The 26660-nt window shown below is 42.9% G+C and overlaps 1 protein-coding gene across 1 annotated transcript; it reads left to right on the forward strand.

Moving 5' to 3' along the window:
- Positions 1–449: 449 nt before the first annotated feature.
- LOC140901042 (keratin, type II cytoskeletal 5-like) lies at positions 450–7812 on the forward strand. The gene is made up of 8 exons (XM_073319210.1): positions 450–950; positions 2559–2773; positions 3812–3872; positions 4321–4416; positions 4928–5092; positions 5176–5301; positions 7259–7479; positions 7776–7812. The coding sequence occupies exons 1-8, from the start codon at positions 450–452 to the stop codon at positions 7810–7812; spliced, it is 1422 nt and encodes a 473-aa protein (XP_073175311.1).
- Positions 7813–26660: the final 18848 nt, after the last annotated feature.

Here is a 26660-nt window from a genome sequence, read left to right on the forward strand (position 1 = left end):
ATCTTGAAACTATATCCGTAAAAGGCAAATCTGCAGAATGTATTGTCACATTATAAAACCCAAGGGACAGAAGAATAAAAACCACAATTGCAAACAAACTATGAAGACTCTCATGAATACATCCGCTAAGCTATAATTAGTATAAACTGAGAATACTTTAAACAAGAATATCTTCTGAGCAAAGCTTGCAAACAAAGCATTTTAAATGCATTATTATTTCATAAGTGGTTAATGTTTACTATGAACCATTGCAAGTAGCAAAGCACCTGCTGCTAGGCAAACCAAACCCTTGAAAACTCGGAATTAATTTTCTGATCCAGCCAAGCCCAGCTTCGCTAGCATATATAAGGGGTAATGTCAAGGTGTCACATCAGAGGAGTCCTTTCTTCTTCACTTTTTGCTGCTGTCACACACCGCAGCTCCCTTATTCCCACTTCAAATACGCCACCATGAACAGACAGACGTTTTTTGCAAGCTCCACCGTTGGACGAAAGGGCTTCAGTTCCGCTTCTGACGTCTGTGGCCTAAACGGACATCGAACCTGCACGGCCTCCGTTGGCCCACCGGTCGAAAGACGTGGAGTTAGTGGCTACAGCAGCAGGAGTGTCTGCCACCTGGGTGGAAGCATAAGAATTGTCGATGCTGGGGGCAGCCCTAGTGGTGCTGGATGCTACGGGGGTTATGGCTATGGTAGCTCAGGTTGGGGCAGTGCTGGTTATGGCAACTCTGGAGGTTTTAGCGGCAGGGTAGGTCTTTGCGGACCCAGAGGCTATGGAACTTTTGGAGGTTATGCCGATTGCAGCAAGGAGGGTATCCGAGGGGTCAGCGTCGATGAGTCCCTCCTGAAGCCCCTCTGCGTAGGAGTTGACCCACAAGAACATCAGGCACGAGAACACGAGAGGGAGCAGATGAAGACCCTGAACAACCAATTTGCCTGCTTCATTGACAAGGTGAGAGAATAGATGTTTTCTATATTTCTTTCAATAAAACAAAGAGGTTGGCCCATGGTGCAGATTTCTAATCTGGATCTACATCCAGATCCAAATTTCCCCACGTTCAGACTGTGACCTTCAGAACAAGAGCAACAGATTGTCCTTGGGTTGGGGCCCAGTCAAATCCCTACTGAAATCAGTGGAAAGACACCCAAATTCACTTAACTGGAGTTGGATCATGCCCCGAGACAGAGCCACTGCGGTACTTAACTCTTTGGAAAGTCTCCGTCACTTGAAGGCTTTAAACCAAGGCTAGATGACTTTCTAAAAGATCTACTCTGTCTCAATCAGAAGTTAAGAAGGGGGGTTCCAAAGAGGATGGAGCTCGGCTGTTCTCAGTGGTGGCAGATGACAGAACAAGAAGCAGTGGTCTCAAGTTGCAGTGGGGGAGCTCTAGGTTGGATATTAGGAAACACTATTTCACTAGGAGGGTGGTGAAGCACTGGAATGGGTTCCCTAGGGAGGTGGTGCAATCTCCATCCTTAGAGGTTTTTAAGGTCAGGCTTGACAAAGCCCTGGCTGGGATGATTTAGTTGGGGATTGGTCCTGCTTTGAGCAAGGGGTTGGACTAGATGACCTCCAGAGGTCTTTTCCAACCCTGATCCTCTATGGTTCTATGATGCAGGAACTGTTGGGTAAAATTCTATGGCCTGGGTTGTGTCAGGTCAGATTAGATGACCGCAGTGGTTCCTCTTGCCTCAACAGCTACAAAGCTATTAAAGAAACAATATGAAAAACCAAACATGCCTGGGTGATGGTTATCTGCAGTCACCCTTCAAGTCCGTTGTTTCCACATTCTCCAATGAGGTCTGCATTAAAGTTCTGCTGCCATTGAGAATGGTTTGTGCTAAGTGGAATGGAAACAATGGCACTATTGTTCTCATCCGAGGATGGGAAACAAAGCGTTTTTTTGGAGTCATTATTTCGTTCATTGAAAGGAATGCAACATCTGGCCTTGATTCCATTCACACTTATAAATTTAAGAATAATTGTAGTGAAGTCAATGGAATGACATGGTTATGAAAAGACTGTCACCTCCTTAATTTGCAATTTGCTGGGCACTATCCGGGCAGTCACCGTTCAATGACACCGAATTAGTTTTTGATCCTCTTTAGTTTACATTCAGCATTACTCTCCTTCCAAGTACCTGGACGAGGAGACAGATAGAGCTTTAGACTTAAATTTATTTTCTTGGCCTTTTGATGTTTATATATGACACACAAAATGATATTAATATCATTCCTGTGCATTTCAAAACCATGGGGATACATGTAATATGAAGATGAATGGAATACAGTATTTGTTAGCTTAAAATGTATTCAACTTTGATACATATTTATGATTACTCAGAGGAGGAAGGGAGTTACTATTAAGTATCATTTTCCAAAGATCTGCTTCCTTTGGCCCTCTAGTTGCCAAATATTCTGTTCGTGCCTCTGGAATTCCAATAATAGTTCCTGAATCAAAGAGGACAGTTTAACTGAAGGTCCCAATTTCTTTCTTTTTTCATTTCTTCAGTGGCAGCTTTTGGAGATTTAAAAAATTGCTGAATTTTTTGATTTACAGGTTCGACACCTGGAGCAGCAGAACAAGGTGCTGGAGACCAAATGGAACCTCTTGCAGCAGTCTGTCCCTCCAGCCCCCCGGAAAAATCTCGAGCAGTGCTTTGAGAATTATATCTGCAGCCTGAGGAAGCAGCTTGAGGGTTTGTTAAGTGACAAGGAACAACTGGCCTGTGAAGAGTCTGCATCAAGGAAGCTTGTGGATGAATTCAAATGCAAGTAAGAGATTATCCATCATTTGTTTTCTTCTCACTTTGCTCTGTTTCTTGTGATCTCCTTTAGCTACTGTGGGAAATGAAAAAAAAATGTGGCCTGATTCACCACTGAATTATTCCAGTCTTTAGCTGGTATAACTGTTGTGATAGGAATAGAGTCTGAGACCTAAGCCCTTGTATTAGAGGCCTGTTATGAGGCCTGAGGCCTGAACTAAAGTAGTGGCCAAAACTTTGCCAATATGAAGCAAAGTCAGGTTGTGAGCAAGAGGCAGGCCCTACTCACAGAATTTGGCAAGCACAGGGCTGATATTGCAAAAATATATATCCCAGAAGGGTGGTACCAGAACACCTCGATTCCAGCACATTCCCCACAGATAACAGGAACACACTGACGCATCCTAAAGACAAGGTCAGGATAACAGCAAAATGGATAAAAATGTTTTCATCAAATCAACATGTACAAGGCAGTGAGTGGCACCCAAATACATCAGCGGGTGGCACCCTGATACGTCATTTGTAATTTGTTTGTATCCGTGTATTAAAAATATATCTCCAATATATGGTCTTTGGCCAGCCTACGGAGCAGTGGAAAGTCCCACCAGTGACTGAACTGCATCCATTGTCACAAGCATACATGTCTTAGTATCTTCGGCCCGTCTGCCAGGTGCCGTTACTGTGCTTTGTTGATGATAAAACCTGGCCGGGCACCTTTGCTACTAAACCAAGTCTTGTGGTCTTATTGAGCAGTTTGATCCGAAGCCTGCTGTTTGGGTTATCTGGCCAGAGCCAGTGCAGCATGCAGAGAGAACACACACACGCCACCAAATATCTAACAACAATGATATCGATTGAAATGGCATTTGCAATTCATAGAATATCAGGGTTGGAAGGGACCTCAGGAGGTCATCTAGTCCAACCCCCAATTGGCGATTGGTGAAATAGGCCCAACGTTGATTTCAAGTTGAAAGAGAAAAATATTGCCCATGTGTGTTATGGCAGTTGACAAAACTGACCCACCGCTGTCTCTTCTCTTTTCCCACAGGTATGAAGAGGAAATCAGTAGGCGCACAGCGGCAGAGACTGAGTTTGTGGTGCTCAAGAAGGTGAGAAATTCAGGTGGCTAAAAGAGAAAGTGTGGATCTGTAAATATAGCTATAACCATTTTGCATGGATGCATGGAAGAGTAAAGGCCCACTAATGACTGATATTTCAATAATCTAAAGAGGGGCATCTTAATTTTTCTTCCTTGCTAGATCTATTGTAGGTTGATCTCAGAAAACGAGACAAAAACACTGAATATTTAGAGTTCATATTTAAACTTTCAGTAGTCAATACTGGATTTTCCACCAAGTTCTAAGTAACGAAGAGGACTTTTCCTCCTCACTGACTTTGAGGTGGGTTGCTTTTCCTCTTGGAGGCACGGGAGCCCCTTGAGGAAGCCTGGCAAATCGAGACATTCTGTTCCACAAGCCTGATGGAAACAGACAACAGGCTTTGTCTCTGATACTGTTTCCCCAGTGTTTTGGAATACCTGTGGCCTTTTTTCCTCAGGAGGCAGACTGCGCCTTGCTGCACAAGGAAGAGCTAGAGGTGAACATGATCTTGTTGAAGCAGAAGCTGGAATTTCTGAGATGTGTGTTTGATGAGGTAAGGATTCTTCTCATTCCACCTGCATGGAAATTCAGTACCATGCTTCTCCTTGAAATCACCGTCATGTTGCATAGAGTCCAAATTACTATAGGCAGCAAGGACTCCAAAGCTAGAAACTCCACCTAGTTGATTGCCTCTAAGAAACATTTACTAATCCACTCCTAAACATGGAATTATGAAGCCTATATAACGTTACATCATAATGCATGAATCTTCACCCTGGATCTATCTGGTGACAAACCAGTATGCATGGGAACAATGAGACCTGTCTTTTCCTCCCCAAATCCAGCAGAAATTGGACACATCCTACCTACCTGGTTGGCCTGCCCCTACTCCTAAGAGGAAAGGCTTCTGTATTTCTCACAGGCAAAGCCCTTTACATTGGTCTTTAGTTGCAGGATCAGAACTAGCCCAGTGAAGAGAGACCCTTTGTCCTTGAGTGAACATCTTGGAAGTATGGATAAGGGAGGGGGCTTTAAATGATACCCAAGGCTTTATGCAATTGCAGGAGAGAGCTCAGATGGATGGCCGGTTCTGCGACACCGCAGTTGTTGTGAAAATGGACAACAGCAGAGACTTGGACACGGACTGCATAATCAAGAACGTTGAAGGCTGGTACAAAGAGATTGCTCAGAAGAGCAAAGAAGAAGTTGATGTTTTGTACCAAACCAGGGTGAGTAGCAAATGACACAGGTACGATACAGGCTATTGTATGATGCAAGTTCAATTAACAATCAGTTTGTTTCTGGATACCAGTTCGAGGAGCTTCAGGACAAAAGGGGCAGATTCTGTGAGGATCTAGAGAGAAACAAGCATGAGATTGCAGAGCTAACCCGCCTGATCCAGAAGCTGCAGGGTGAGACTGACCATATAAAGAAACAGGTAGGAGTGATTTTGATGTTTTGATTTTCCGATGAATATGCCAGGTGTATTAGTATGGATGCTATCTTTGAATACTGTATGGCTGGGAATTATGCTCTGGTTCTGAATGATGCCATTGTGTCTGTGGCATGAACCAAGACTGATCTGAGATGGTTGCTAGGTTGGAATGAATGAGGCCAATTGTTTAAAAAAAAACCACCACCACAATTCGAAGTATTATAGAAGATAGGATTGCCAACCCTTCAGGATTGTCCTGGAGAATCCAGGAATTAAAGATTAATTTTCAATTAAAGATGATGTCATGTGATGAAACCTCTAGGAATAAATCCAACCAAAACTGGCAACCCTCATAGAATATGGATACAACAACTCTGCAAACAGGATCCACACTGAAGCATCCAGCCCTTAAGACATAATTTCACTTCTTCAACTTATTGAGTAGACTTTCTGTCTAGCCAAATTCAAGGATTTTGAGAATCGTCATCACCTTTCGCTTGTCAAGGAAAGTAGTAGTGATGGGAAAAAGAGAAATTACGTGTAATAAAAGGGAAAGTGATTTTGGACTTTATTTTCAATCACATTCAGGCTCCTTTCACCACTCTGCCAGTGGCCATATAGTGCGTATAAATTACATTTACTTTCTTTTGAAGGCTCCTTTACACGGCCAGAGCTGGGGCCTGAGTGCAAATGAGAATCGGGTTCTGTCCCTTCTTATTCAACCAGATTAATTCTTCTTACCGCCCTTTGAAAATTTGGGAGGATAACTCTAAGGATGAGCATTAGTGAGAGCAGTAGTGGCATAACAAGCAAGCCTTTTCTTTCTCAAGTCTGGTCTCCTCAGAGACGACGCTTTCTTCCTTGTCTTCGGTTTCCGTTTTGGTTCCATCCTCTGCCACAATTTAGCACCCGCTAGATGCAGCGAGAGGAATTGCAAGGCAGCCCCAGTCATTCTCTTGGAAAAAGAAAAGAGACGTTCAGCCAATCAGAGCCCAGCAGGCTCAGGTAAAAGTTGCTACAGGGTCTGAGCAGGTCAGTTCCAGGCTGGGACTAGATGAGTGAAAACAGGGGCTGCTCTCTGGCCAAGGGAGCGGGGGAATTAGCCAGAGGTTATCTCTGGCTGAACTTACGTAGTTGGGATTGCAGAGGCGAAGAACCTGAGGACATTGGCGCTGAGGTAGGGCTGGAGATAAAAGTGCTGATAGAAAGAGGCTCAGGGAAAGTGAAGGATTGAGGTAAGCCGTACATGGCTGCTGTGTATAGGGTCCTTGGTTGGGACTCCAGAGTAGTGGGCAGGCCCAGGTTCCCCTATTGGCCATAAGCAAAGTGGTATCAACCCCACAAAGGAGACAGGACTGAATTGGGAGCCCAAAAAAGGGCTGTATTTAAAGGGACACAGAGACAGGACTGAAGGCGCTACTAAGGGCAAATAGATTGTGTAATACCCACCCCGGAAGGAGTTCATTTGGACTCGGTGACTCAGCCAGAGGGCCAAGCTGCTGAAGTCCCACCAAGGTTGGCTGGCAGCCTGAAGGGGTTGCCAGGGGTGAGAAAAGGTCTGTGGTACCATACCCAGGCACGAAGAGGTGCTCAAGAGGTGAGTGTCCCCATTACGAGACCTATGGGAATACCATAGAATAGCGGATACACCAGCAAACCCAGCATCTAGCCTTTGATAGCGGCCAATACTTCATGCCTTTGAGGGAGATGCCAAAATTATGCCATACTACTAAGCAATGTCATCTGTCTTATAACAGGTAGACCTTATTATGGACACTTGGAGTATCTTGAAAGAAGGCCATGAAACGAGGTATACAGCTTCCAAGATGTTAGGCTTTCCTCAGCTATGTGTCCGTTCTTCTGAATTGGAACTGAAACATGGGAAGTGAATCCAGAGGCTGATGGCTCAGAGCTCTGGTAAAGACACGTCAGTAATGTCTTCCGTTTTCTCCCTTGGCAGATTGCCTGTCTGCAAACAGCCATTTGTGATGCTGAGCAGCGCGGTGATTGTGCTCTTAAAGATGCTCGAGGTAAACACATGGAACTGCAGAACGCTCTCCAGAAGGCCAAGGATGAGCTGGCATGCATGCTGCGTGATTACCAGAAGCTCCTGAATGTCAAGATGGCCCTGGATATCGAGATCACTACATACAAGAAACTGCTGGAAGGAGAAGAAAGCAGGTGGGTGCAAAAAACCATAAAGCTCGACTGTGGAACAATCTCTAAGTGGCTTTTCAGTGATGAAGGAAATCCAAGGAAATCCAAACAGCTACCAGAGCTCCACCGCACAAGACAATGTATTTACAAGAGAGAGCCTCCTGTCCTGGACATGATGCAATGCAGGGGATGAGAGAAACACATAAGGATGGAGTGGGTTGGTCGGTAGGCTGAAGTGAGAAAAAAATGAACGTCAAGTTCCTAGAAGTAGAGCTAGTTGATGGGATGAAGTACTCATCTTTCTTTTCTTTCCCCAACAGGATATGTTTGGGGATGCCTGTGAGTGTATGTAAGTAATCCGAGCATTCACAATTGGGCTATTCCTAGTTTTGGTTTTTTTCTGTGAGAAAGCCAGCTTTCTGCTCAACTTACTGCCCCTGTGTTTTCTTGCAGCTGTGGTCACCAACTCCTCCAACATAGCTGGAGACTATGGTACAGCGGTTGGAGTTGGAAGTGGATGTGGTTACAGCTCTTTAAGTAGAGGCTACAGCTCTGGGCATGGAAGATGCGGCTCCCTCGGTGGGGGTTTTAGCTCCAAAAGTTTAGGAGTCTGCCCCAGAAGTGAAGTCAGCGTTGCAGGTAGCCAAAACATCCCTGAAGGTGCAGACTCTTGTCCACCTGGAGGGTTCAGCTCCAGAAGTGGCAGTTGCATATCCAGAGGTGTGGTGAGCTCTGGGTGTAGCCACTACCTCCCGGGAGGTGTGCATTGGTGTCCACCTGGAGGAGTCGTCTCTGGAGGTGGGGGTTACAGTTCTAAAGTCGTAACCAGCTCTGTAGGCACAGGACAAGTCTCTGGAGGTGTAGCCTGCTGCCCAGATGGAGGAAGGTACATCACCAATAGTGGATATCCTGGAAATGGAGTTTGCACCATTGAAACCGGAGGATTTATCATCCAGTATTTAGGCAGCTCTCCAGCTGGAGGACCCAGCACTGGAGCTGTAGATAACTCTGGAGCTGGGCCATGCAACACTGGAATTCCAGGAAGTTGTGAAGTGGTGAGAGAAACCGGCATAGCTCCATAGAGGAATGTAACTCTGGATCTGTAGGCAGCACAGCCAGGAATACCACAGTGCAAAACTTAAGCACAAAGTCACCCTTTCCAAAATGATATGATATGAATTCTCAGGCAGCTGACAGCAACACAAATTGCAAAATCCCTGACCGACTATAAGCATTCATTAGGATAAGAGAGGTGTCTCAGGGAAGTTCTATTTTCAGTAGTCTCCTCATTCTGAATGTCTGTTTCTTAGAAGCCTTGTTAACAGGTGTTCACAGCAGTATTACTTCCTTCAGCTCATAATGTCTTTGTATTTCAGTGAGTCGCTGCCTTTAGGCATTTTCTATGCTGCTAAACCACCCTCTCATGGGCCTATTAATTGCGTTGCCCTCTCTCTGGGTTTTCTTGCAACTGGCAGCTTTATGAATCATGCAATTTGTACATGGAAACATACTCTTCCTACAGCACCTTCCAAAGTGATTCAGAAAGGAGAACTGTGATTTGACGTTCCCAGAGGGTACTGAGAAGAGAATTTTTCTCTCTCTGTAAAATGGGGAACTTAGTTTCTAGAGCCGTTAATGATGTGTTCTACAAAAAGGAAATGTCAAATTTTAATCAAAGAAGTCTCAATGTCCAAAGCACACTTTTGTTTGCAGTTAGACAACAGGTGTTTAATTTAGCTTGCTTGTCACTAAAGACGTGTAATCCTTATTTGATTGTGCACGGGACTGTGCTTTCCCTGGCCTGATTTTCAGAAGCCTTCTGCACTCGAACTGGGTTGAAAAATTGATTTTTCAGTTTGGTTGCTGAAGCGAATAATCAGAAACCAATTATTTCATTTTGAACTGAGACCAAATTTGTTTTGTTTTGGTTTTTCTCACCGAACTGAAAAACCTGAAAGCATTTTGTTCAGGTCAAAACTAAATGTTTGGAACGTCCAGTCGAAATTATGTATTCTAGGCAAAACGTTGAATCGAACTGACATTCTCTAAACCGAATGTGGAATTGAAATGACGCTTTCCAATCGGTTCGTTTCAATTTTTTCTAACTGAATTATTGCACTCTTTCGGAAATTTTAACTTGAACGGTTTTTTTTCCAGCTGAGACTATTTGCCAAATTCAACCCAAATTCATGTATAGTTTTGCTGTCCTGAAAAATGCATTTTTCTTCCAATTTTCTCTTTGACAGTTTTTCTCCCCAAGGTCTACCCAGCACCTTCAAATGAAGTCTCTGGGAGCTCTTGATGCCTAGTATCTCTGAGTATGATGCCTGGTTGTATTTGTATAAAGTTTTAGCGGTGCTACCTTAGCTGTTGCTGATTGTCAAAAGTTTTCCATTTCCCATTGTGCCTTCAATAAACTACACAGACAATCCGTGTTTTGTCACTTAGTTTTTAATCAGCAACATTTCATGAAATTACAAGGTAGACCAGTAATATCTCATTCTCATATTGTGTATCAATGAATGGGCATTTTACGTGGGATATCTTCTCAGTAGAATTCATAATGAAGGAACAGGCTGGGGTTCCAATCTGCTTTAGATAATATGGTGTGTAAAGGAAGTCTTAAACTCAAACAGAATCTAAGATCTTCTATTGTATTTAGGTTCTTACACTGCTCCCACCTCCAAGGTGTATCAGTTCCCGAGACACATTTTACCAGAGTTAAATACTTATTGCTAATAGAAGTTGTCTGACAATAAATTAGCATATGCTTATTTTGGCTATATCCCCATAATTTCAGAATTTCTAATAAATGGCATTTCAGAATTTCAACACGGGTCAAAGGGAGAAATACAGAGATTAGGAGAAAATTAATTGCATGTCTTGATGGGTTAAAAACAACAACCTCAAAACAAAAAACCACCCCCCAAAACACAGTAAATTGCAAATTCAACCACAAAAACATGATGTGACTTCAGATTTGGTCCAATACATCCATCAAGGACACAACGATTAAGAGTAAAGAGACAGAAATGGAAGAAAGGACATTTGGAAGGGCACAATATGAAGCAGATTGACTACCCTCTGAAATTCATTTGGCATATGGTTTGAGCCTTAAATATGGATGAGATTTGATTTTGCTCCTTTGAATTTTCTGGTAAGGATCCACAGTAAGAGTGTGTTCAAGGAAAGCACGTGAAGAATGAAGTTCTGATCCAAGAATGGACTCTCAGTACTTCCTGGTCATTCATATTCTATAAACAGTCCATATCTGAGAACACATGAATACAGTAATAAAACTGGATGAGCGTGCGCAAGGCTGGTTAACCAATAGATCACTTCCAGAAGAATGGAATGTTGATATTGACATTAATGGACTCTCTTTTCTTTAATTTAAACCCACTTAAAAGTCAAATCACTTTTGGAAACCCCAAAAATAGTTTGAGGTTCACAAACCTTCAAATTCCACAAAGTTGGCCAATACCTAGTCCCATGCACCACCCATGTACTATGTATTAAAAAGCCACATGGTCACTCAGTACACCTGTACCAAAGAACTGGAACAAAAACAAATTGTCAACGTTGTCATTGTCTTGGCTGAATGGGCTGAAGCTCCCTGTGAATTCATGCTCTTTACCAGATTATAGCTGTAGATTGTATAAACCAAAACTTGGTTTAAAAGGGAATAAAGTTGGGAAAGTGTGAGGAAACACCCTCCCCCGCCAACCCATGGGATGGTATGACAGGATTGCCTGTGGTAGCAGGTGCTTGGACTTGATGGCCTAGAAGGTTTCTTCCAGTCCTATATTCCTATGTCCCTAACTCAAACCATAAAAAGCAAGGAAATAAATTATAGGAGCCCATACATCAAGACCCATACTATATGTTGCCCATGACAGTGACAAGATTCTGTATCATCACAAAAAACCTCCTTCTGTCTCCAGATGAGGAAGTACATGACACAGAGTGCATTATAATGCAAAACCTTAGGCCTGGTCTACACTATGGAGTTAGGGCCACGTAAGGCACCTTACATTGACCTAACTCTGTAAACATCTACACTACAATAAGAAAAGGAGGACTTGTGGCACCTTAGAGACTAACAAATTTATTTGAGCATCAGCATTCATGAGCTACAGCTCACTTCATCGGATGCATTCAGTGGAAAATACACCACAATGTTACTCCCGCCAATGTAAGTCGCCCACTAGACTGACTTAACTCCACCTCTATGACTGGCATGACGTTCTTACGTCAACAGTTTCAGGGTAGACGCTGCATTTCTTACAGCAGAATGTTCTGGCTGTTAGACTTTGGCAGCTGACAGCTGGAGCCTGGCCAGAGTCAGGCGGTGGGGCTCCAGGTAACACCTGGCAAGGCTCTGGCTGTCAGCCACAGGCAGCAGGGCTCCGACTGTCAGTGCCCCACGATGTCTGTCCTGACAGTTAATTTGGTGTGTCTTGGTGTGGACACACACTGCCGACAGAAGGAGCTAACGGAGACATGCAAAACTGATTTAATTACTGCAGTGGCTGTACGTCGACGTAACTTAATTTTCTCTTGTAGGCTGGCCCCTAATTGCAGCCTCAATGTTAGTGTCTATTCAGTTAAGTGTGTGCTGTGGTACATGTTTAATACTATCAAACTCTAATATCGTGCTTTTTTTTTTACTAGTGGAGCTCAAAGCCCTCCCTGATATTTAATGTGTTTCTCTTTACAACCCCCCGTGAGGTAGGCGAGTGCTATTCTCTCCATTGTACAGATTGGGAAACTGAGGCACAGAGCTCAAGCAGGAAGTCGGTGGCAGAGTAGGGATTTGAGCCTTGGTCTCCGAAGTCTTATGCTACTTCCCTAACCACAGAGCTATCCTTTACATGGGAAGTAATCCCTGTCTTAAGTGAATTAATGAATATGACTTAAATACAAAGTCACTACTGTATATTCTTAAATATATGTTGAGTGGTTAGAACGCTACCTGAGCAGTCAGGAGATCAAGGTTAAATTCCCTACTCTTCCACAGACTTCTTGTATAACCTTGGGCAACTCAGTTAAGCACCGAAATACCTTTTAAATTCTCCCTTTAGTGCCTCTGTCCCTCAACACCCCATCTGTAAAAAGGGAACAATAGCACTTCCCCATCTCACAGATGTGTTGTGAGCATAAACACATTAAAGATTATGAGGTGCTGAGATACTATAGTAATCAGGGCCATGTCAGTATCTTAGATAGAGAGATAAATTAGCCCATATTACTCTCCAAAGGCAACTGAAATGCAGTTTGCGATTGCCACGTATCCCCTCCGGGCCAGTCATGACACTGCAAGTGTGCAGGGCATCAGTTTCCTTTCTCATTAGTCTGTCCCACTTCCCAGACATGGAAGGATAGACACCACATCTCGAGTCCTGCTGGATGGTTTTCCTCAGGCAGCCATTTTATTGCCCAATGGCAAAACAAAGCAACCTTGAATAGGCCTTTACCACCTCAAAGTTCCCCCTTCACTCAGGGCTTGTGCTATAAGTGATCTGCTAAGACCCGCTTTCTTCCCATATCTTTTGGATGAGGCCTATCAAAATGTTTACTGTGTTCTTCAAGTGTGGCTTAAGCCCATCACTGGAGCTGGTGCCTTTCCACTCTTCAACTGATTGCCTGCCCTGTCTACTTCTACTCTAGTGATAGTTCCTAGATCAATGCTCAGATCTTCTCCTTCCTCTGTGTCTAGGGGGCAGTTAGCCACTGGCTTGCCATTCAGTAGTTGACTAAAGTCCTGCCTCCCGTATATTAAATTGTTCTGATTGGGATACTGCACCCCATATTCTTCATAGAAATATTGTTATGATATGACATAGCTAAGATATGTTTTAGGCAAGATGGGTCATGTGAGGTATCATTGGAAAGGTTGCAATGTACTGAATGTAATGATCCAATCTGTATGCATGTATCATTTTTGTATCTGAAGTTAGAAATATTGACTACGCAGCAATTACAGCTGTGTGCATACTTGGGTAATGCCCACCAGACAGTATGCAAATCAGCCTGGATGGCCCATTAGGCAAGACAATGGGTCTTTGAAGATGCTGATCTCCTATCTTTCTGGAGTTCCTTCCTGTGGATGTTACAAATAAACCTGTAACATGGTTGTTACATGTCTCATGGTTGCTTTAACACTGCAAGGCCATGTGGTGATGTCTCCTGGTACGAAATACCACGTTGGACACCGCTGGTACTTTTCCACTGAAGAAGGGTGGAGCTCAAACAGGGAAACACAAGATTCCCACCCTATGTAAATCCTATTTAAAGCTGGAGAGTAAATTAATCCAGGTTGCTGGTTCTTCATTGAATTCCCACCCAGGATGACTGCTGTAAACACCTAAGACTAATCTGGGAAGAAAGGATTCAGACCCAGGCTGAGATGGGGCTCAAGCCCATGAAGAGAAACACCTGGAACTCTAAGCTACAGAAACTCTGCCTAAAACAACATTTAGGGTGAAAAATTACTATTTGTAACCAGTCTCTTTAGTGAATTAAGTTTAGGTTGCGTGTTTGTTTACTTTGCTCAGTAATATGCTTTGTTCCATTTGCTATCCCTTATAATCATTTAAAATTCATCCTTTGTAATTAATAAACAGTTTCTAAAACCCAGTTTGTGTAATTCATTACTCGGGAGGCAAAGAATTGTGCATATCTTCCTCCACATTGAGGGAGGGGGTGATTTTCATGAGCTTACACTATATAGATCTATATTCAGCGCAAGACCATATAATTTTGGGGTTACACTCCAGAGGGTGTGTGCACAGGAGTGCTGGGCAATCCCCTCACTGAGTCCTCCCACAGATAGCTGATTGCAGACTCTGTGTGATTCTACAGCTGGGTGTGTCCCTACCTGTGTGTGCTGGGAGGGGGCTTGAGAGCCTGTCACAGCAACACCGAGTGAGGAGAACCCAGGCTGGAAGGATAGGTGGGCTCAGTGGCACTCCAGTACATCCAGTTGCCCCCCAAATCGGGGGGTCCAACCCGTCACACTGATGTCTTAATTGTCATCATCTTGTTGGTGTCTGTTTTGCTTCCTGACAACAGTCTAGTGAAGTTGTACAGTGATAGGCCTCTTACAAAAGATATGGGAAGATGAAAAAATACCAGATGAGTGGGAAAATGGTTATATAGTGGAGCTACCAAAGAAAGGAGACTTCAGTCAGTGCAAAAACTGAAGGGGGTATTCAACTGCTGTCAATCCCCAGGAAAGTGGTTATGTTATCCTAGGAAGAATAAAGAAAGCAGAAGATTCAAGGCTATGACAAGAACTGGCATGGATCAGACAGCAGAAATCATACATGGATCAAATAATAACCTTACATATCATCACAGATCTATCTATTGAATGGCAGTTACTGCTGTACATGAATTTCATAGATTTCCAAAAAGCCATTGACACAGTGGATAGAGGCTATATCACCATGGAATCCCACAGAAATATGCGAACATCATTCAGAGCTTCTATTAAAATATGACATGCCACATAATATGTAACAGCAAACTGACTAACCCATTCAAGATGACTATAAGCATCAGACAAGGATGTTTTATGTCATCCATGATCTTTCTACTGGTAGTGGATTGGGCAATGAAAAAGACCACAGAAAAGCCAAGGGGTATACAGTGGGATCTCACACAGAAGTTAGAGGACCTTGACTTTTCAGATGACACCAACCTGCTGTCCTAGACCCACAGAGACATGCGAGCCAAAACAAATGATCTCCAGACCTATGTACAGCTAGTAGTGTTGAAAATCAACATTGAGAAAACTAAAACCATGAGAATTCACCCACATAAAGAAACACCAATAACACATTCTGGAACTGATATAGAAGAGGTCCGACATTTCACATATCTTGGCAGCATCGTAAGCAAAACAGGTGGAACAGATGAAGACATTAAAGCCAGAATAGCAAAAGCCAGACAGACCTTCATAACCCTAAAGCTGGTCTGGAGAAATAGAAACCCTGACCTGCCCTCCAAACTAAACTTTGAATATTTAACACCATTGTAAAGTCTGTCTAACTATATGGTGCTGAAACTTGGAGTCTTATCAAGACTTATCTAAACTCCAAGTAAGTCTTCATAAACAGCAGCCTCGGACAAATCCTCAACATCAAATAGCCAGAAAAAAAATCACAAATGAAGAGCTTTGGAAGAGGACAAAATTAAACAGATAGGACAGGAAATTATGGAATGAAACTGAAGATGGTTAGGAGACACATGGGAGGAAAGACTAGAACAACACACCAGAACAGGCATTAGAATGGAATCTCCAGGTCAAGAGGTGACAAGGTAGATCAAGGACAACATGGAAACAAACCTCAGAAGCAGAACTCAGAGCCATCAAAAAGGCATGGAAAGGAGCTAAGACTGCAGCCAGAGACTGTCAGAGATGGAAGGCCCTATGGTTTTGGTATGGAATAAAGAAGTTGCTTCTCTTACTCCATCCCTTGGGTTCTTCTCCCAGCTCCCAGTTAAATCAAGCCACTTCCTTTCATGTTTCATCTGCAGACACAGGGGCCTCTGCAGGAGCTCAAAGTCTTCCTGCAGTCTCCTCCTGCAGCCCATCATTGGCTCCTGCCTGAGCCCCTCTGGGCTGGACAACCTCCCCTCTACTCCTAGAGAGGCCCTGAAAAAAGGTTTCCCATCTCCCCTTCAGCTTCCTCTTTCCTTTTTAGTAATATCAGGTGCCGCTCACCAGGACCATCTGGGAAGCAGCTACTTTGTCACAGAGGAACTACGCCCATTTCTCTTAAAGGGGTCAGTCACCCTGTGACACACATCCCAGCTTCTGGGCAAGTTTCATGGGGTTCCTTCTGCATCCATTACCATGGGATGAAGAAGTCCATGCTGATGCCACAGCAGCGGCCAGCAGGTTGCTGATGGGAGTGTCTGACCCAGCCCTACTCTTGGAGAATGGAAGTCAGGGAAGGATAATGGTAGAGGAAAACCCGTTGATAACGGGAGCGCCTAGGAATTTTGAAATTGTATGGTCAAACCTGCGGGCAGCATAGCATGTTTCATATTACCACTGAATAGGTCACTTGAAATCCATGGGGCAAATTATGTAGCTAGGTTAATTCACTTATGAGTTATACCAATTTGTGTCACTAACTTTGGAAACGGACCTATGAAACTAATTTAATTTACAGGCACATAAATTGTGCATGTACATTACAACCCCCGTCCCTCCCCGCACACACACACACACACACACACACACACACACTACTTGCATAGTCTCATGTTCTAATTCAAACAATATGCAGCCCAAGAATTATTCTCCAAAGAAATTTCAGAAGGTCATTATTGGTTCCTGGACAGTTTGTTCAGAAGGTCAGCACTAAGATTATATACCACATAAATCCCACGGAAGCCTTACTTTTATAATTTAAACTAACATCAAAGCAGAGCCCCAGTAGACTTTTAAGCCGATCTCAAAGGTTGAATCAGATTTCCACTGACTGTTCAAGTCATGAAGTATGCAGTGTTGCTGTAGCTGTCAGTCCCAGGATATTAGAGAGACAAGGTGGATGAGGTAATGTCTTTTATTGGATCAACTTCTGTCCTTGTCTCTCTCACCAAGAGAAACTGGTCCAATAGAAACAAATTAACTCACCCAACTTGTCTTCCCAAGTCATGAAGCTGAAATTCCAGAAATCTCTTGGACAGCTGACAGCATGTAGGACTGTAAATATTCCTACATATTAACATGATTGCAACCAGAAGCCGAAACTCAAGATCAGCACCTTCGAGTTTGGATAGGAGTTAGGAGTGTCAGAAAGTGAAGAAGGCATTATTACATAAGCCTGGTTTCAGAGTAGCAGCCAAGTTAGTCTGTATTCGCAAAAAGAAAAGGAGGACTAGTGGCACCTTAGAGACTAACCAATTTATTGGAGCATAAGCTTTCGTGAGCTACAGCTCACTTCATCGGATGCATTCAGTGGAAAATACAGTGAGGAGATTTATATACACATAGACCATGAAAAAATGGGTGTTATCATACACATTGTAAGGAGAGTGACCACTTAAGATGAGCTATTACCAGCAGGAGAGGGGGGACGGTGGGGGGGAGGGGGAAGAAAACCTTTTGTAGTGATAATCAAGGTGGGCCATTGCCAGCAGTTAACAGGAACATCTGAGGAGCAGTGGGGGATGGGGGGGAATTAAAAAAGGGGAAATTGTTTTACTTTGTGTAATGACACATCCACTCCCAGTCTCTATTCAAGCCTAAGTTAATTGTATCCAGTTTGCAAATTAATTCCAATTCAGCAGTCTCTCATTGGAGTCTGTTTTTGAAGTCTTTTTGTTGTAATATTGCGACCTTTAGGTCTGTAATCGTGTGACCAGAGAGATTGAAGTGTTCTCCGACTGGTTTATGAATGTTATAATTCTTGACATCTGATTTGTGTCCATTTATTCTTTTACGTAGAGACTGTCCAGTTTGACCAATGTACATGGCAGAGGGGCATTGATGGCACATGATGGCATAGATCACATTGGTAGATGTGCAGGTGAACGAACCTCTGATAGTGTGGCTGATGTGATTAGGCCCTATGATGGTGTCCCCTGAATAGATATGTGGACACAGTTGGCAACGGGCTTTGTTACAGGGGTTGGTTCCCGGGTTAGTGGTTCTGATGTGTGGTGTGTGGTTGCTGGTGAGTATTTGCTTCAGGTTGGGGGGCTGTCTATAGGCAAGGACTGGCCTGTCTCCCAAGATTTGTGAGAATGTTGGGTCGTCCTTCAGGATAGGTTGTAGATCCTTGATGATGCTTTGGAGAGGTTTTAGTTGGGGGCTGAAGGTGACGGCTAGTGGCGTTCTGTTATTATCTTTGTTGGGCCTGTCGTGTAGTAGGTGACTTCTGGGTACTCTTCTGGCTCTGTCAATTTGTTTCTTCACTTCAGCAGGTGGGTCTCCTTACAATGTGTATGGTAACACCCATTTTTTCATGTTCTGTGTGTATATAAATCTCCTCACTGTATTTTCCACTGAATGCATCTGATGAAGTGAGCTGTAGCTCACGAAAGCTTATGCTCAAATAAATTGGTTAGTCTCTAAGGTGCCACTAGTACTCCTTTTCTTATTACATAAGCCTGGGGTTTCCAACCTTTTTTTTTTCATTTGCGGAACCCTAAAAAATTTCGGATGGAGGTGCAGACCCTTCTGGAAATCTTAGAGTCTGTGGACCCCAGGTTGAAAACCACTGCTTTATGGTCATGGGAACTGTTCGTGGACCCCTTCGACAAAGTCTGCAGACTCCTAGGGGCCCACAGACCACAGGTTGAAAACCACTGACATAAGCCAATGAAACAGAGACACCCGCTAAATTAAAATGGGATAATGGTATCCTAAACTGTCCTCCTCTTCGGGCTTCCGTACGGGGCATGGTAATGTGCACTACAGGGGTGTGAATTCTAAAGCACACTGTGCTTGGCACACAAACTAGCCCATGTCGACCCTACTGGTGGGCAATAAAAGTTCCTTCGTACAACACTAAGTTAATATAGTGCACTAGAGAAGTTTTAGTGCATGCCAGCAGGGTGTACACTGGCCAGTTAGTGCGTGGCATGTTGGTGTGCTTTAGAATTCACACCCCTTTAGTATGCATTGTAGTGCCATGTAGACAAGCCCTTAGATGATGGGATGAAACAGTGTTTGTTACAGGAAAAAGACAGAAGATGCTTCTGTTTCAAAACAAGGGTGGTACCATTTTTAACGACTGGCCTCAATCTGGTTTCAAAGTCAACACCCAGAGGAACTTGGCAGTGATTACAGCAAACCAAGCAGGAAAAAAAAATGCCAGCACTTTCCCCCCTGTTATTACTGATGAGTGAATTAGCTCTTAAATATGTGATAACAAATGCAAAGACACTTTATGAAGCGTATTTCAAACCATTAATTAACCTTGTATCAGAAGATCTAAGACATTGGAAAACATCTCATTAGCTGAATGGAACACACAAATTACACCGGGGTGGGATGGGAGCCAGGTTTTTTTTTTTTGTCCAGCAAAAATTTTTGAGAAGTCAAAACCATTTCCTGTCCCTAATGCAGATGAAAAGTCGAAATCTCAGGAGATGTTGAGAACTGACCATCCAAAAAATGCATTGGTTGAGGTCAATCAAAACCAGTTTGTTTTGATAATTTCAAAATGTCTCATTTTGATCCCCACCATTTTTAATGTATGTCCTCGTTTTCTTACGATAATTAGCTTTGAAATGAAAAGTTGTTTAAACCGGAATAGAGCATTTGGAAAATGTCAAAATGAAACGTTTAATTTCGTAACTTTTTTTCAAAACAGGGACTATGATTAGGGTGATCAAATCATAGAATCATAGAATATCAGGGTTGGAAGGGACCTCAGGAGGTCATCTAGTCCAACCCTCTGCTCAAAGCAGGACCAATCCCCAACTAAATCATCCCAGCCAGGGCTTTGTCAAGCCTGACCTTAAAAATATCTAAGGAAGGAGATTCCACCACCGCCCTAGGTAACGCATTCCAGTGTTTCACCACCCTCCTAGTGAAAAAGTTTTTCCTAATATCCAACCTAAACCTCCCCCTCTGCAACTTGAGACCATTACTCCTTGTTCTGTCATCAGCTACCACTGAGAACAGTCTAGAGCCATCCTCTTTGGAACCCCCTTTCAGGTAGTTGAAAGCAGCTATCAAATCTCCCCTCATTCTTCTCTTCTGCAGACTAAACAATCCCAGTTCCCTCAGCCTCTCCTCATAAGTCATGTGTTCCAGTCCCCTAATCATTTTTGTTGTCCTGTCTTTAAAGGGACAGTCCCGGTATTTGGGACTTTTTCTTATATTTTCACAGGTGCTAGCTGGTAACCCTAGCTATGATAATACAATAAATAATAATAATAAAGTATAATGCACACACTGTACACCTAGAGCCTAAGCCAAAACCCACTCACATTAATGAGCAGAATCTATTGATTTCAATGGGCATTGGATTCAGCTCCTATGGAGCAAGATGCAATGGCTAATTTGTGTTTGGGGCTTCATAGCCCACAGTATACAGAGAATGGAAGGAACAAAATATTTGCATTGGCTCACCTGTATTATATAGTTGGAATTGCTTTTGTCTTCTGTTATAGCCCAACTATTCATGGGCTCAGATATGCACAGTTTGGGACCATCAAACCCACACTCAAGTTCCATCTGCTTTGCTAAGCAGCCAGGAGGTTTATTCAGAATTAGTGTGTGATGTTCACTGTACTGTATGTGAGATGTGAAGGTATGGTGAGCTCACTTCATGGGATGGACGAATCACCTTCAATGTATTGCCCTGCTTGCTTCTGGAATGGGCATTTTCCCTTATCATATTATCCAGTCTTCTGTGCAAAGGGCCAGAAATGAGGCCAGTATATTTGTGTCACAAAAAAGGGCCATTGCTCAAACTACATATTTAAAGTGTAATTCTTCAGAATGGGCCCTTGCAGTATACAACTGAAAAGATGGTGACAAACACAGTACTCAGTTCATGAACGCACTCTGGGATAAATATTCTAAACCGTAATTAACATGAGCAGAATACATTAAAAGCAAAGTATCTTCTTGCAAACTAAGCATTTTTTATTTGCTTATTATTTCCGAAGTGTCTGATATTTCCTATTGTGGTTTTTGTGTTGAAAGGCACTAATTGCTAAAAGGCAAACCCAGCACTTGAAGACTCTGAATTATTTCTTTGATCCAACCAAGCCCAACTTCTCAAACACGTATAAGGGGTTGATTCAAGGTGTCAGGTCAGGGGTGGTACTTTCTCAAACTGCTTTTTTCCTGCCCCACTTTGAATAAGCCACAATGACCGGACATGCATCCATTAAAATCTATTACTGGATGATGGGTCTTCACTTCTGATTCTGCTATTTATGGTCTAGGCAGCTGTAGAAGTTATGCAGTCTCTGAATATCAGTCTTTTGGGAGAAGAGGTGGAACTGGTGGCTATGGCAGCAGAAGTCTCTATAATGCAGGTGGAATGGGGAGAATTTCCTATGATTAGGGCGTCTGGAGGCTTTAGTGTTGGACATTATGGGCACTGTGGCTCTGGTAGTTCACCACAAACTATGGTGTTGTTTGTGGCCAGGTATGTCTTTCTGACTTTAGAAGACATGGTACTTTTGATGGTCTTGGTGACCTTGGTGGTTATGGAATGCGTCAAGCTTATGGCAAGTTTGGAGCTCTTCGTATACTTGGAGCTTATGGTCCTCTTGGAAGCTCTACTGATTACGGAAGTAATGATATCTGACGGGTGAGCACTGAGGAGAGCCTCCTGCATCCCATCTGTGTGAGGGAGCTGACCAGAGGACCACCAAACACTAGCAGCAGAGAGGGAACAAAGGAAGAACCTCAGCAACCAATTTGCCCAAGGTGAGAGCATAAACTTTATCTCTATTCTATATGGCCTGTGCATAAAGTGCAGAGCCAGATTTGGATCAAGGTCTGAATTTCCCCAAGTTCATGTGTGGTTCGATCCATGGTTTCAGATCCATGATCTTTCTAATGCCAAGTGAGCAAAACTGAGATCCTGTTTTGTGAAAAAGCGTCCGCTAGTAATTAATATGTTTCCCAACCCTTCTCTGAGATAGACCGCAAGCACCCAACAGAACCAGTGAAATCAATGGAAAGGCTCCCATTAACTTCAGTGGCATTGGAGAACACCCATAGACCGTGCCACTGCAGAACATAACCCTTTGGAAATAAATAACAATAATGTGTATGGATTATACTCACTTGCAGTCATCCTTAAAACATATTTAAAGCACCAAAGACTATATTGCAATTTTCCTAGTGTTGCAAATGCAGCTGGTCAAAATTTTTCTTGCAGAACAGGTTTCTATTGGAAGATGCTGATTTGACACAATTGAAATGTTTCATGGGAACGTATCTATTTAACTAAAATTTTCAGCAGGAAATGAGCAAAATGTTTCATTTTGATAGTCAAAACAACATGGTTTGTCCTTATCGTTTTCACTATCATAAACTATATAATGCAATCTACGAAGTGGAAACAACATGTTTCACCCCTATCAAAAGAAAACATTTCCATAAGGTCTAAATATTTCTGAGTATTTCATTCATGAAAAATTCTGAGATTTTGAATTTTTTTGAATAACAAGTATCTGCCCCCCACCCCCAATTCCTGAATTAAAGAGGACAGCATAGCTGTCTTTCTGTTTTCTTGCATTCAGTTCTTTCATGGATACACCATTTTTATTCTTTATTAATATTATTATTGTAACACCTAGAAAACCCCAAGAAAGAAAAACAGCCCCACTCTGCTCGGTGCTGTACAGGGGAATAACAAAGAAGTCAGTAATTCCCCAAAGACCATATCGTCTAAGGGCCTGCTTTTTAGAGGCATTTAGGCACTTAAAGATGCAGATCTTCAAAGAGCCTTTCAGTCGGAGTTAGGTACATTAATACCTTTAAAAATCTGCCCCAGGTCTCAGACAGAATGCTATGGCATGAAATGAACTGGTTTTAGCGGAAAAACACCAGCCCCACCTCCCTTCTGCTTAACCAATGCCAGACAATAGCTATTTGTAGGCATGAAGACAAAGGCAGGTTTTAAAGACCAATTTAAAGGAGGACCAGGTGGCAGCTTTACAATTTGGGCAGGGAGCTTTCCCCTGCATAGGGAGCAGCATGGGAAAAAGGGTTGAGGTGCTCAAGAGAGGTACAGGACAGGTTGGTGATGAAGTCTGCCATTATAAGTACTCCTGGATTTCGGTGTACACGTCAGACTGCTGGAGCCGTAGAACAAGTTGCTGATGACCAAGTGGAACATCTTGCAAGAGCACGTTAGTCTGGAAAAATCTCGGGCTGCGCGGTGAGAATTATCTCTGTGGGCTGAGGAAGCCGTTTGACTGTTTGCTTAAGCAACGGAGAATGACTGGTAAGTAAAGAGCATGCCACAAAGCAGCTTGTGGATCAGCTCAAGTGGAAGTAAGAAATTATCCATCAGTTATTTTGGATAGTCTCTTGGATAAGCAGTTATCCACAGCCCTTCCTCTCTTATTCACTTATCTTGTGCCCGAGGAATTCCATTGTCATTGCTAAGCTGTCTCTGGCTGGCATTGTTAATACAATTGACCTGCAGTGTAGCATCATCTTCCATCACTAATTATACTGACCTTTCAATTAAGAAGCTTCATATTTGCTCAGTTGGTCATAGTCACTAGCAGCTCAATTCTTCAGTCTTATTTGAAAAGTCCCCGTGTTTGTTACCCCTGTAGTTCATTAGTACACTCCTAATTCTTTGTGTTCTCTATGCATTGATCTCAGGCTTCTTTTACAGGTTGGAATTACATGAGAGGTTATATGAGCTAAGCCACTTCTTCCACTCTCCTTGTTGGTTTAGCAGCATTGGCCTTCTTTTCTCTTCACTCAAGCTTGGAGCCAGATGTGCCTCTCAATCAACTTCAATTCTCCTGCAAAATTCCTATGATGATATCAACCCTCTGTCCACATGGGCCACTTTTCCTAAGTGTTTCGAATGTAATTCCTCAAATAAAATATGGCAAAATGTAATATTAAAGATCTCAGGATTGATTCTCTACGGCAGGGGTTCTCAAACTGGGCATCGGGATCTCTCAGGGGGTCATGAGGTTATTACATGGGAGGCCATGAGCTGTCAGCTTCCACCCCAAACCCCGCTTTGCCTCCAGCATTTACAATGGTGTTAGGAAATATATTTAAAAAGTGTTTTTAATTTATAAGGGTGGTTGCACTCAGAGGCTTGCTATGTGAAAGGGGTCACCAATACAAAAGTTTGAGAACCACTGATCTACTGCATTACTACCATCTGGTGCCATTTTAACTTCATCAGTTTCAGTGGAATCTCACCAATGGGGAAATGGAGTAGAGGAATCAGGCCTGAATTGTAGGTTGGAAAGGAAATATATTGTTCATAGAATCATAGAATATCAGGGTTGGAAGAAACGTCAGGAGGTCACCTAGTCCAATCCCCTGCTCAAAGCAGGTCCAATCCCCAACTAAATCATATTTGCCATAGTGGTTGTTGAGTCTGACCAGATCACCGACTCTGCTCTTTCCCACCAGGGACAAGGAGGAAATCAACAGGCTACAGAGAATGAGTTTGTGGTGCTGGAGAAGGTGAGACAGTCAAGTGGCAAAAGATATGAATCTGTAAATAAATACATTTCATGTGGGCATTGCAGGAGCAGTAGAGTACGGGAGAGATTTGAATGAGAAGAGGACGATGGGTTGGTGCACAGGACTAGATTGGGCTCAGACTCAGATAATGGGAGCCACTAAGTACCTAAGACAGATAGACCCTAGCTCCTTTAATGTGATTTTTTAAATCACTGGTAATAGACCGCTAGATAGATTGCACCTATTGGGATACCATTAAAACCAACTAAATATCAAGGCCCTAAAACACAAACACCTCCCAGTTGTAACAGGGATGATTGCTAACAAAGTATTCACACACATAAGGCTTTGGACTTTTGAGGGACAAAAGTCCGCTGAAAAACCCATGTTTGCAGAAGATAAAGAAATGTTGGCATTAAAAGAGTCATAGAATGTTCTCCAACTGCTCTCCCAAATAGACTAAGGGGTATGGTCAGATAACATACATATGCTGACTTATAACATTGAAATATAAAGATGATGAATTGCTAAATAGTATGCTTAAGGGCTTTGTTATACTTTAGATATACTTTAATCATGTATAATTACTAATAGTGAATGAGTGTTAATAAGGCTGAGGCCTTGCTGGCCTGCTTGTGGTTTTGCCAGTGCTCCTCTCATGTAGATTTGCTTCAAAAGACGTTATTGCTGACAGGACGAAGGTAACATCCTGTGCTGGAAGTCTGGTGATAAAGAAATACCTAAGCCTGTAATGACAAGAAGCCCTTTTGACTGGGAAAACCTAAGGGCAGGATGACTTGAAACAGACTGACATAGAAATTGTCTAAACAGCAAAAATTGTGCACATCAACACTTGTGCATGCGTATTGCATGGGTTGCATAAGAAATGCACCTAACGTGCCTAACAAAGCTGATTAGAGAGAGGCTAAGAAATATGTAGTGAGGAAATACATAAGAAGACCCTGGTGGACAAGGCCCAGACTGGAGAAACACCATACCAGAAAGTGGAGGAATAGGACTGAAGGACCAAACCCAGGGACCAGAGGAGGCAACGAGTATCATGGAGTGCAGGAGAACATCCTGGTGCTCTGGTATGAGGTAACTTGGGCCCTGTACCTATTCTGTCTTATCTGTTTATTGTCTGGCATAAATATGCATTCAGCCACTATAAGGAACAATAATTCTGTCTGAAATTGTATAAATAAAGGCAACACCTGATTAAAACAAAAACTGGGCAGGTTTGTGACTCAGTTTCCCACCTCACGTTCTCAACACACCTCTTTGTCCCCATTAGCTTTGGAGCCATTTGATTTCATTCTGGAAGAAACTGTAGCATCTCTAGGACACGTCTTAATTGGAGACATCATGCTTCAAAAGTCTGGTCAAAACGACTGCTAGCTTTGCCACGGCTTCCATTTTGTTCAGTGTTTGAATGGGAATCATTTTAGAACAGTGGTTTTCAACCTCTGGTCCATGGACCTCAGCCTGCAGACTAAGTCTAAGATTTCCAAAGGGGTCCACAGTTCCATTCAAAAATGTGTAGGGGTCCCCAGATGAAAAAAGGTTGAAAATCACTGTTTTAGAATACCCGGGACCTGATTTCATGCACATGTATTACCCGCTAGAGCTGGAAGTGAAGGTGGATTTGTTGAGACAGGAGCTGGAACTGCTGAGATGCGTGTTTGAAGAGGTGAGGACTGTCCCATTCTATCCACATGGAAATTCAGCATTTGCTTTTCCTGAAATCACCTTCATTTTGGGAACAATCCTGATTCCATTCAACAGAATGGATTTCATTCCTGGAATTTCTGTTTTTATGAATCCACTCCTACATATGGAACTCTCAATCCCATATAAAGATATACTAGGATTCTTCAACATTGAGCAGGAATGCACATGGCAACAAACCAACAGAGGTCCGAATAGTAGGCCCCATCCACTTCTTCTCTAAGCCAGCATTAGGTGGGCATGTTCTGCTTTTCTGGGTGAGTAGACCCTACTTCTGGATTAAAGGGGAGAGGACTCTATATTTCTTACAGGC

This window comes from Lepidochelys kempii, chromosome 20 (assembly GCF_965140285.1).
Source record: "Lepidochelys kempii isolate rLepKem1 chromosome 20, rLepKem1.hap1, whole genome shotgun sequence".
NCBI classification, from domain to species: Eukaryota; Metazoa; Chordata; order Testudines; family Cheloniidae; genus Lepidochelys; species Lepidochelys kempii.

Excerpts from the sequence above, each read along its gene's own strand:
- LOC140901042 (XM_073319210.1), top strand. The coding sequence starts at position 450 with ATGAACAGACAGACGTTTTTTGCAAGCTCCACCGTTGGACGAAAGGGC. Across the intron at positions 951-2,558 it reads TTGCCTGCTTCATTGACAAG|GTTCGACACCTGGAGCAGCA; the intron begins GTGAGAGAATAG and ends TTTGATTTACAG. Across the intron at positions 5,093-5,175 it reads ATGTTTTGTACCAAACCAGG|TTCGAGGAGCTTCAGGACAA; the intron begins GTGAGTAGCAAA and ends TCTGGATACCAG.